Raw genomic sequence first — 12,107 nt, 5'->3', positions numbered from 1 at the left:
CACTTCTCATTGGCTGAGAGCGTCGGGGGAAAGCGGTCACGTGGGCGCGCGCCCGGCCAGCTCCAGGGCCGCCATCTTGGCGGAAAGTTTAGGGGGAGAGCGAATTGGGGGCACGGAAGGAGGCGAGGTCCCGGGGGTGGGGCGGCCCGGAGGCGAGCGGGCGAGCAGGGGACGGCGGGCGGCGGCGGAGGCGGCGGCGAAGGCAGCCGAGGCGGCGAGAGCGGCGCGTGGGGGGGGGTGCGGCAGCCGAGGGGAGCTCCTCCCCCCGCGTCCCCTCACCCCCTCAGCTGAGCTCGAGCCGGGGCGGGGCGGGGTACGTGGAGCGGGGCCGGGCCAGGGAGCTGCTCCGCGTCCGGCCCGAGCGCACCGGGGCGCCCGCGCTCGCCGCTCGCGGCAACTTGGCGGCGGCGGCGGCGGCGGCGCCGCAGGTGTGGGGGCCGCGGAGAGGTGCATGAGCGGCGCGAGGGCGGCGGCGGCGGTGGCGGCGGTCCGGGCCGGCCCCTGCTGGAGTCGCCGGGAGGAGGCGAGCGAGGAGCCAGGCAAGCGGGAGAGGAGGGGACCCGAGCGGGGCGGGGGAGCAGCCGGGCGCTCGACGGGGCGCTGCGCGGCTCGCTCGGCTGCTCGCGGGCCGGCCGGCGGCGGCGGCGGCGGCGGCAGCAGATGGGGAGCGTGGCGGGCACGGCGCGGTGGCGGTGGCCCCGCTCCGCGTCTTCAGGTGCGCTTTGCGGAGGGGAGAAGCTTCGCGGGGACGTTCCGAAGCGGGGAACTGCTTGGGTCTGCTCTGGATTCGTGGGGAGGATACTCTGAGCCCTGGGAAGCAGCTTGCTGCCGTTGGCTGCCACTCCTGGGCTTTAAGTAAAGCTCTGGCTTTTCACTTGGGAAAACTTTGGGAGGTGAGCACTTACACCAAGGTTGGAGTGTTTCCTAGTCGAAAGTTGGGTTTTTTTTTGTAGGGGGGGCGTTACTATTGGATCCACGATTCTATTTGCTTTAGTTCAAGTTTTCCTTCCTGTTTTGTGTTGTTAAAGGTGTGTGTGCCTTCTTCCTGATTCTGGAGAAAAATGCCGGTCCGGAAGCAAGGTGAGCATGTCTTTTGAAGCTGTTTTGTGGATGTCACTCGCTGTAACATCTACCAGTGTTGTGATGACTGTTTTTAAAAGGTTTGTGTAACTGATGTATGGGCAGTCCCACCTTTATTGCCTATGGTATCCAAGCGTCACATTTCAGAAGGTGGAAACACAGAAGTTCGTTCAACTCACCTTCTTGACATCTCCGGTGGTTATAGAAGCAATCAGTACCCTACCGCGTCTTTTTAAAAACTTTGTTGCTTCAGAATTTCACTTTATCATTCTTATTCAACACTATTTTGTGAGCAACTGGGGGATATTAAGGACTGACGCTTAGAAACGCTTTAAAATTTGGGTTAAAGCGACAAATTGTAATTTGTTCTTGTCTATTAAGCAGTGTAAAACTAAGTTGCTCAGTCCACAGTTACCACAGACTGCTCATCTTTCTCTCCTGTGATATAAAAGCCTTTACAATATTTGTGTTAGTAGGGAATAGGAACATGAATGGAGTGACATAGTGGTTGACTTGGAGGGACTTTGAGGGAACCCCTCAGATGTCTTGTAGATGGAGCACATGCCACTTTCTTGTAAATATGTATGCGGATGCACACAGACACAATACATCTGTGAAATTTTAACCGTACTTGTCTTTTCAGATACCCAGAGAGCATTGCATCTGTTGGAAGAATATCGATCGAAACTAAGCCAGACTGAAGATAGACAGCTCAGAAGTTCCATAGAGCGGGTTATTAACATATTTCAGAGCAACCTCTTTCAAGCTTTAATAGGTGGGAGTTAAAACTTTTTATGTTTGTGACCACTGCACTAATGCATGATGCTTCTCCGTTACTTTAAACTTAGAATGGTGATGTATGTGGTTCTCTGTGGGACAGTCATTAGCTTAGCACATCTTTAGTTAGTGTGGTTGTTCAGTTAGGTCACTGTCCTTTTTAAAAATGTTTACTAGCCAGAAAAACTTAGTATGATTACTTCTGTGCACTTTGAGAACTGCATTTCATGTCTTAGTGTTAGTTATTAAAATATGGACAAGTTGCAGAAATGTGTTAATGACTGAACTACTCTTGGTGTGTTTCCATATTTGACTTATATTTCTCTGGACTCCTTGAAAATAGGTGGAGGGTTCTGCTGTATTTGAGAGCTCTCATCACTTTAATGGACATCTCTGTTAAACGTGGCATTTGTGCAGTATGAATTTTAGATCTGGAAAGCAGTCTTAGAGATGGACTTGTCTAGTAATTACCTTATTTTACAGACGATACTGTAACAGGCTTGTTCTTTCCTGTATCTTATATATGAGATAGTTCATTGATTTAAAGAACGGGACAAATAGTCTGAAGTTTGGAATTTAGTTCCTGACACTGTCAGTGATTACATATCAGAAAACTCACGTAGCTGTTTTAGGCTGCTGATTAACTGTGGACTGTGGGTGGTGAACTGAAGCAGTGGGTTTTTGATACCTTAGAAAGTAGGTAAGGCCTTTTTAAAAATGGAATCTTTTGTTTTCCATACCATCCCCAATATAAGAAACAAGTTGATCTGTCTCTGACACCTTGCTTTATGTACTTTACAAATTTGCAAACTACTATACCAAGGTCTTTATTGCTTCCAGGTTTAAGAGCAAGATTTTTTTTAAAAAATACCAACTGTATAACATGTTCAAATAAGACATGGCCTTTCTCACATTGTGTTCATTTTCCCAGTAACTTTCCAGCAGATAGGCCTAATATATGTGAGTTGATGGATAATATTGGTGTAATTAGAACACTATTTTCAATGCATGGCTTACTGTTGTGTTGATGTTCTTTACTGAATTTTAGAATGAAAGATATTTGTAAGACACTCGATAGACCTTAAAACTTTTTAAAATTTAGTGTTGCTACAGACTTAAAAACATGCATTAAAGATAGAGAGATGATGAACGGCCATATATCTGTCACCCATCTTCAGAAATTATCAGCGTTTTGATAATGCTGTAGTAGACACTTTGGCATTTGTATTTCTAAGCCATGACAGTTTAAGGTTCAAATGAACCATCAAATTGGTTCCTTGGAGGATGAAAAAAACAAAAACAAAAACAAAAAACCCTAGCAAATGAGGAAGAGAAAAATAATTTTTTAGCTGATTTTTCTAGATCAACATTAAACCTAGAAATTTTTATATAGTAGGGACACTTTAGAGAAAAACGGCATGACTTGTTTGTCCTCGTTTACATACACATGTATATGTAGACTGTAGACTTACTTTGTGGGAAAGCTGTTAAGAGAACTGAGTGGTCAGTAAAGTAAATAGAATCGACCCTTCCCATATTGTGATTGGACTTGTTAGGTTTTGAGGCAATTGTTGCATATTCTTCCTTGCCTGCTTTGAGTGTTCGTTCATATGCATAATTGAATTTTGATTATTTTCTATTTACGTTTGTACTAGAGAATTTTATTTGTCTTTATAATTTTGTTATTTAATGACCTTACTTTGTTATTTGGCTTATTTGTATTTTAATGTCTAATAGTTAACGTGTCATTGGAAGATTTTTCCGGGTCCTGCCAAGCCCCCGCAGTCCCTCAGCCCGCTTATAAAATAATCACACAGAGGCTTAATATTAAATACAACTACTTGGCCATTTGCTCAGGCTTATTACTGACCAGCTCTTACACTTAAATTAGCCCTTTTTTCAGTTCTGCCTTCACATCTTGCTTCCTCTATGTCTGGCTGGCCACTCCTGACTCAGCTGTCCTCTTCTCAGAATTCTCATCTGCTTATCCTGCCTATATTTCCTGCCAGGCTACTGGCCAATCAGCATTTTTATTTATCAACCAATCACAGCAACACACATTCACAGCATACAGAACAACATTCCACAGCAGTTATGTGCTATCAGATTTTAGTGGAACAAAAGTAACAGATTTTAGGCATTTTGAAATAGATGTTTTGGTAGTGGTTTTTGTGTATTTGTGTATTATAATTGAGTTGATGATTCTACTGCACTGATATATTCATTCTTTGGCACATATTATATATAATTTTAGCACTTGATGATGAGGCAGGAGGATCAGGAATTCCAGGCCAACCTGGGCTAAATAGTGAGTTTAAGTAGAGTCTGAGCTAAAAAGTGAACAAATAAAAAACAATACCACAAAACACGTTTGCTTCTCATTCTGAAACTTTCTAAGCTGTTAAGATTTTTTTCTTTGCATCTTTGCTGTTTTTTTTTTGAAGTAGTATTGCAGTGTACTTTCAGCTGGTAAATGGCCCTATGTCTAAGTTCCTAACAGCTGTGGATTGACTGCTTTCCATTCAGTGATAGCACTTTTATTTCCTGAGCTGGTGCATGTGGGTTTATATCTAGATTTAAAGGAAACATAGCCCTGATGACCAGAGCTAATTAAAAGTCATTTGGCAGGTAGGGTTTTTTGTATTTTTGTTTGTTTGTTTGTTTGTTTTCTCCAAGACAGGGTTTCTCTGTGCAGTGCTGGCTGTTCTGGAACTCCATCTGTAGACCAGGCTGTCCTTGAACTCACAGAGATCCTCCTGCCTCTGCCTCCTGAGTGCTGGGATTAGAGGTGTGAGCCACCATCCAGAGGCAGTTAGCTTCTTGACTGTATTTTAGAACTCATTTTCTTAGGTTTTAGTGAACTAACCTGTTTGTTCAGTGTTTGGCGTGTTCTATGCCAAGTGTTTTTGTAATTTCATCAGTATTTATTGATTCTTTGAAGTAATAGTTAGTATTGATTGTTTTTGTGCAGTTAAAGTCTGTATGAGGTTGTGGGGTTTGGTGGTATGGAAATGCTGTCTTTTCCCCTAGTTGATATATACATTAGCTTTCTGATACCTTGGGGTTATTCGAAAGGACAAACTACCTTGCATCTGTTCTGTGATATCACTTAAAATTTTATTTTTATTATATTGAGAGAGTGTGCGCGTGTGCATGTGTGCATGTGTGCGTGTGCGTGTGTGCGCGTGTGCACGTGTGCGTGTGTGTGTGTGTCTGTGTGTGTGTGTACACGTGTGTGTGTACGTGTACGTGTACTTACATGTGAGCACACATGTGCTTAGGAATTTGTCTCTCCTCCCATCACATGGGACCTGGGAATTGAACTTAGGTTGTCAGTGTTGGTGGCAAGCACCTTTGTGTACTGAACTGTCTCACTGGCCCCCATTTAAAAAATATTTTAATATGTCTGAATTTGGGTGACATCTTATACACTCTATATCCTCCCCTCTTTCCTGCCCCTCCCCTTCTGGGTAGCCCAGGCAGGCTCTGGAATGCTGGGATTCAGAGGTGAGCATCACATCTGGCTTGTATATGCTGTTATTAATTGGTTGTTTGGTTGTGGATTTAATTTTTTTTAAAAAATTTTTGCTGGCACATGAAATAGTGATGCAACTTAAAATTGATAATATTCTCAATTTAATAAAATGTAGGAAATGTTCTAGTAATTAAGTAGTATTCTGGCGGTGGTGGCGCATGCCTTTAATCCCAGTACTCGGGAGGCAGAGCCAGGCAAATCTCTGTGAGTTTGAGGCTAGCCTGGTCTACAGAGTAAGTTCCAGGACAGGTTCCAAAGCTACACAGAGAAACCCTGTCTTGAAAAACAAAAACACGAAAAACAAAGAAAAAAATTGAAAGGTCTTAAAAGCAGTCATTTTTATTAACTTTTTAGTTTCAGCTAAGTTCTTTTTGTTTGTTTGTTTGTTTTTGAAGATAGGGTCTGACTATGTAACCTTGGCTGGCCTGGAGCTCCCTTTGTAAATCAGGCTGCCCTCAAACTAATAGAGATCCACCTGTCCCTGCCTTCCGAGTGCTGGGATTAAAGGTATGTACCACCACAGCTGGCTTCAGTTTTCTTTTGAGTCAAATATTTTAAATTATATAAACAAAGCACATTATCTGCACATTTGTTAAGAATTTAGTCCCAAATATATTGGGTAATTTTTTTTGGGTTTTTTTTTTTTTTTTTTTTTTTTTTTGGTTTTTCGAGACAGGGTTTCTCTGTGTAGCTTTGTGCCTTTCCTGGAACTCACTCTGTAGACCAGGCTGGCCTCTAACTCACAGAGATCCACCTGGCTCTGCCTCCCAAGTGCTGGGATTAAAGGTATGCACTACCACCACCCGGCTTTATTTTTTTTTATTAATGAGAATATCATCCTTTTGTCATTGATTCAGAAAGTCTTTGAAAATGTAATATATTCATATTCCCCCATATGATATTTGAAAGTTTGGTGAGTTGGATAGACTGGACATGGTTTGATTATATCAAAACCCAGATACGCAGATTTGTAATGATTTCAAGCCATTTTTAAGGTGTCTGGGATTCAGGGTGACCCTGGGAGTCCATGGAGGCTTCATACCAGTCTACCCTTGTAGCTCTTTTTTTCTTTTTGAGACAGGGTTTCTCTGTGCAGCCCTGACTGGTGGAACTCACAGAGATCCATCTGGCTCGCCGGGATTAAAGGTGTGCGCCACCACTGCCACCACCGCCTGGCCTGTAGCCTGTAGTTTCTCAACACACCTGCTTTCCTTGTGCACAGGGTTCTGGTATCAAGGTCTGTCTTCAGATCCTTGGGTAAATTTAGTCATGTGATGTGCACATTTTCATTTTATCTGCAATAAACAGTAAGCTTTAATTTTATTTAAGGGAAAATATACTGAGGATTAAACCCACACTAAATTAGCACTCTGCCATTGACTACACTCCCAATGCCCCCACGTTTTTTTTTTAACTTATATTTTTAATATTTTACATATATACAGTTCATACTCTGCCCCCCATTCTTTTGCCTCCAACTTCCCCTGGAGCACCCCAGCTTCATGTTTAATATATATATATGTGTGTATATATATATCACACCTATATACATACATACATACATACATACACACACACACACACATATATATATATACATACATACATACATAAAATTCACTGAGTCCAGTTAGTACTGCTTGTGTATGCATGGGTAACCTACCAGTGGCCATGCATACAGACACACAAAGAAAACGATTCTCTCCCCACAGCCATTCCCAGCTGTGAGCTCCTTAGTGCACTGGCCATGCCATGTCCAGAGGACAGTATTTCCCAGCTCTGCCACCCTCCTCCGCTTTCTACCCTTCTTCTGCAGTGTCCCCTGAGCCTTGGTGGGGAGGAACCTGTTGATAGAGATGCCCTGTTTAGTGCTAAGCATCCATCTGAGCATTTTGATCAGTTGTGAGCTTCTGCATTAGCTACTGCCCACCGTAAAAAGAAACCTCTGGACAATGTTAAGAGTCACACAGACCAGGGCCAGGGCAACCATGTGGAGAGGCTATAGTGAGCCTTATTTTATAAGTTAAATTTTAGCTGGGTGGTAGTGGTGGTGCACGCCTTTAATCCCAGCACTCGGGAGGCAGAGGCAGGCGGATCTCTGTGAGTTCGAGGCCAGCCTGAGGAACTTACAGAGCAAGTTCCAGGACAGGCACCAAAACTACACAGAGAAACCCTGTCTCAAAACAAACAAAACAAAAAAAGGTTAAATTTTAATGTGTATATTTGAGGTTTACAAAATGATGTTATGAGATAGATAATAAAATAGAACTGTAGTGAAGCAACTAGTGTATCATCTTGCATACTTTTATTTTTAGTAAAAAACAGCTAAAATTTGCTTACTCTAACAAAAATCCCTAGTACTGTATACTTTTATTGGTCTTAGTCCTCATGTTGAATATTAGATTTCTAAATTCGTTCATCACATGTATCCCACATATTTTAACCTCTTTTCCTAGGTCTTACTCACCCACAGATTCATCCTCAGTCTCCATATTTGAGCTTTACTTTCTTAAGCATTCCACACATAAGTGAAATCAGGCAGTGTTTTTATGTGTCTAGTATTTTTAGCAGTGTTTCTAGGTTCATTCATGTTGTAGTAGATGAAACTTTTTGTTAAAGAATGAATTTGTGTTTGTGTGTATGTATATGTGTATGCATACACAGCACATTTTTAAAGCATTTGGTCCATACATGGGCATTTAAATTGTTTCTGTGTCTTGTGCTTATGAGTGATGCTGCAGTGAACATGGGTGTGTAGATATCCTTACAAGGTGGTGATTTTATCTCCTTTGGATATATCTGTCCCCAAAAGTGGGATTCCTGGGTTGTATGGTAGTTGTATTTTTAATTTCTTTGGAAAACTAAGACTGTTCTTCATAGTGGCTTTATAGATCTAAATTTCTACCAGTAGTGTAGCGTGGTTCCCTTTGTGTCCTTGCTGCCAGTTGTTATTTCTTGGGTTTGTGATGATGGACTTCCTGTAAGTGCAGGGTGTTATGTCATGGCTTTAGTGGTTTTGAGCTCCTTTCCATCATCCCCCTTCATCATTTGTATGTCTGTGGAAAAAAATGTATGTTTAGATTTCTTGATTCCTTTTTTTTTTTTTTTTTTTTGGTTTTTCGAGACAGGGTTTCTCTGTGTAGCTTTGCACCTTTCCTGGAACTCACTTGGTAGCCCAGGCTGGCCTCGAACTCACAGAGATCCGCCTGGCTCTGCCTCCCGAGTGCTGGGATTAAAGGCGTGCGCCACCACCGCCCGGCTTTGATTCCTTTTAATTGAAGCTTTTTTGTTTTTTTCCTAGCCAAGACCTCAAATAACCCATGAAAGCTGTTGCTGGGAATGATATAAAAAGTAATGATGGCTACATTTCAAACATTTCACTTAGTCCTCAGTCCTGTGAGGTATATTCACCAATGAGGTGATTTTACCATTGTATGGATTAAAGTCTGAGGCACTAAGAAATAGCTAGTTTTGCCCATGGACCCTCAGATACTCGTGTAGTGTGAAATTGAACTCTACTTTGAATCCAGGACCTCTTCTACTTTATTTATTAAAATATTCCTTATCATTATGTTCATTGTCATTACATTAACTATAATAACCATAATAAGTTTAAGACACGCTGGTCTGTAGCGTCAGTGGTTATTTATTTATTTTTAAAATATCATTTTCAAGGAGATTGTTTGTAATGATGAGTTGATTTTTATAAACAGGATTTGAGAACTTAGTACTCTCTGTAAGTAAAATGTCAAAATTGGGTTTTTTATCGTAACTGAGGTTACATTCTAGCCTGTTATTAACTTGTATTTGCATGGTAGGTTTGAGCAGGAAAACAGGCTATGGATTAGACTGGAATTAAGAGAATCTTATGAACTTTCCATGTCGTAGTTTTGACTACATAAAGCTGAGTTATTTATTTGCCTACCCCAGCACTGCAGCATTGTCTTGATGTTGCTGGATCTGGATGAATTTTCTTTTGAACCTTGGGCTAGCAGAGCTGTGAAAGCATCTGTAACTGCTTCTAAGCTATTTCCTCTATGCAGGATGGAACCTTTGCTCTGTACAGGACATAGGCCAGGACTGAATATTACTGTTAGTTGGAGGAGGGGGGAGGAGAGGAGGAGGAGGAGGAGGGAGGGAGGGAGGGAGAGAGGGAGGGAGGGAGGGAGAGAGAGAGAGAGAGAGAGAGAGAGAGAGAGAGAGAGAGAGAGAGAGAGAAGAGAGAGAGATCCTTTTAAAACGTCTTAAAAAATTTTAGACAATGTCTTGCTATGTTGACCAGGATGGCCCCTGAAGTTGCTCTGTAGTCCAGGCAGACCCTGAACACGAAATCTTTCTGCCTTTATGTCCCAGGGAGCTCCAACATTGACCTTTTTGAGTAATACAATTCCTCCTTGACACCTCCTTTAAAAAAAGATCTATTTTTATTTTATGGGCATTAATGTTTTGCCTGCATGTATGCATGTATACCACATGCCTGCAGTACCCATAGAGGCCAAAAGAGGGCATTAGATTCCCTGGGAACTGGAGTTACTCACAGTTGTGAGCTGCCATATGGGCGCTAAGAACTGAACCTGGGTCCTCTGGAAGAGCAGCCAGTGTTCTGAACTGCTGAGCCGTCTCTCCCACTCCTGCTCATATGCATTTCTGTAATGTTTTTCCACTTGGGGTTCATCTGGTATTTGCTTGTAATTACATTCAGATTTTGTATTCTTGGCGTAGGATTCTGTATATCAGAAGTATGCAGTGTTGTCTTCCCTTCCTTGGTAACATTAAGTTTGATCACCTAGTTATCTGTTGTCTGATTTCTCTTCTTTCTAGTATCTGCCCCTTGCACTTACAAGCATATGTGGAAGACACACCATGGATGATTCTTATTTGAAGTACTTGTTACTGTGGTTGTTGAAAAGTGATAGTTACATACTAGCAACACTCCACGCCTCTGCATTTCCCCCCCTCTGGTGTTTGAGACAGGGATTCTCTGTGTAGCCTTAGCTGCCCTGGAACTCACTCTATAGACCAGGCTGGCCTCGAACTCAGATCTGCCTGCCGAGTGCTGGGATTAAAGGCGTGTGCTATCACTGTCCAGCAACACTTGACATTTTATTGTAATCAGAAGCCTTTGGTGTCTGCCATGAGCTTTGCAGATGTTTCTTTCATTGGTTGTCATTTTTCACCCTTCTAATGATTTTGATGTTTAGAATGTCTCAGATTTAGCTCAGGGGTGTCCTCCTTAAGCTTTATTTTGTCTATGACATGTCTCATTTCTTCACCTTGGGGTTACCAGACATACACTTTTCGAAGGAGTATTCATGTGTTAGTCAAATGATGTCTAAAACTTGGAGATAACTTATTTTAATGTACTAGTTTAATATCTACCATGTTTCCAGTGTAGGAAATACAAAATACTTACATTTTGTAGCGTATTTCTTTTCTTTGGGAGTCCACGTGGCGTTTACAGTGTACCTCAATTTAGAAGTTAGCTAAGTATCTTTGACTCTTACATTTTGCTGTGAGATGAACTGGTAGGTGGTTTTCCTTCTACAGTGCAGGCTGTATGTCACTGTCATCGTGCTCTCTAGTGGTCTGCACCATAGCCCTCCAAAATGGACCTGTTACAAAGAGAATACATGTTCCTTCTGAAACATTGAAGGTCAGACAACTGTAGTTTTGTAAAATACAAGTCAATGTTATTCTGTGTATCTATCTGTACCTGTAAACATTTTATGCAAACAAAATAGTGAAACTGTTTCCTGTGTGAGAACTGATTGCTTGAAGTTGGCATGTGAGGAGAAACTGGAGAGATGGCTCAGAGGTTAAGAGCACATGCTGCTCTTGCCAGGCACTTGGCTTAAGTTCCCAGCCCCCACATCAGGTGGCTCACAAGCGCCTGTATCTCCATCTCCAGAGAGATGCACGTACCTACTTTGATACACACGAACATGCACATAACAGTCACTCAAAAATAATCAAAGTCAATCTTTAAAAATATAAAATTATTATATAAGGTGAAAAGCTATATCTAGTTAAAATAATCCCAGAAAATCTTTCAGAAATTTAGTACTATTGCTTATTGACTATTACATAGTTTGTTTTTTTTTTTCTCTGTGGCATAATTGTTTCAATTTCTTTAATTGAATACTAAATGAAATAGTTGACTTGTTTAAGTGACTTGTATTAAAAAGAATTAAAGAATCACACTGTATAATAGTGAGATACAGCAGGAAGCCTATAAGAGGCACAAGAGAACTAAGACTATTAGAGGGAATGTCTTCTGAGTGTGTGTGTGTTATGTGGTGGGCTGACAGGTAGAATTGCTTTTGAGTCAGTTGGGATACTGCAGTTGAATTTGTATAAATGTGTAACTTCTCTGCATCATACGTAATTATTTTTATTTTTCCCAAAATTTATCAACAGATTTCTTTCCATACCAGATTTCTGCCATCTTAAATGACTGTTTATATAATGTAGATTTTTCTGTTAATGGCCTTCCAGGAACAAGGTTTTTAAAGTAATTTTTTATATGAGTTGATAAACATTGTATTCATAGGCATACAAGTGTGCACATCACCCATACATGTGTGGGTTGTTATTGTTTTGTATTCTTTATTATATCCATAGGATAAATTGTCAGATGCTAATTACTAGGTGAAAAGGGTTGTACATTATAAGGCATTTCTTGTAATTTGTGAAATAATCTTACTAATGTTTTATC

General features: G+C 41.4%; 1 protein-coding gene across 6 annotated transcripts in view; it reads left to right on the top strand.

Annotated features, from left to right (window-relative positions):
• The first annotated feature begins 460 nt into the window (after window positions 1–460).
• Dlg1 (discs large MAGUK scaffold protein 1) overlaps window positions 461–12,107 on the top strand; it is a 209,005-nt gene continuing 197,358 nt past the window's right edge. For all 6 annotated transcript variants that reach the window (XM_059277478.1, XM_059277477.1, XM_059277476.1 and 3 more), the window contains exons 1-3: window positions 461–539; window positions 1,029–1,080; window positions 1,724–1,855. In XM_059277478.1, coding sequence (XP_059133461.1) covers window positions 1,062–1,080; window positions 1,724–1,855 — 151 coding nt within the window. In that variant the 5' untranslated portion in view covers window positions 461–539; window positions 1,029–1,061. The remainder of the gene's footprint in view (window positions 540–1,028; window positions 1,081–1,723; window positions 1,856–12,107) is intronic.

The sequence above is a fragment of the Peromyscus eremicus genome, chromosome 12 (assembly GCF_949786415.1).
Source record: "Peromyscus eremicus chromosome 12, PerEre_H2_v1, whole genome shotgun sequence".
Taxonomy (NCBI): Eukaryota; Metazoa; Chordata; class Mammalia; order Rodentia; family Cricetidae; genus Peromyscus; species Peromyscus eremicus.
The sequence above is the reverse complement of the archived record's forward strand: the minus strand, read 5'-3'. Positions and strand labels throughout refer to the sequence as shown.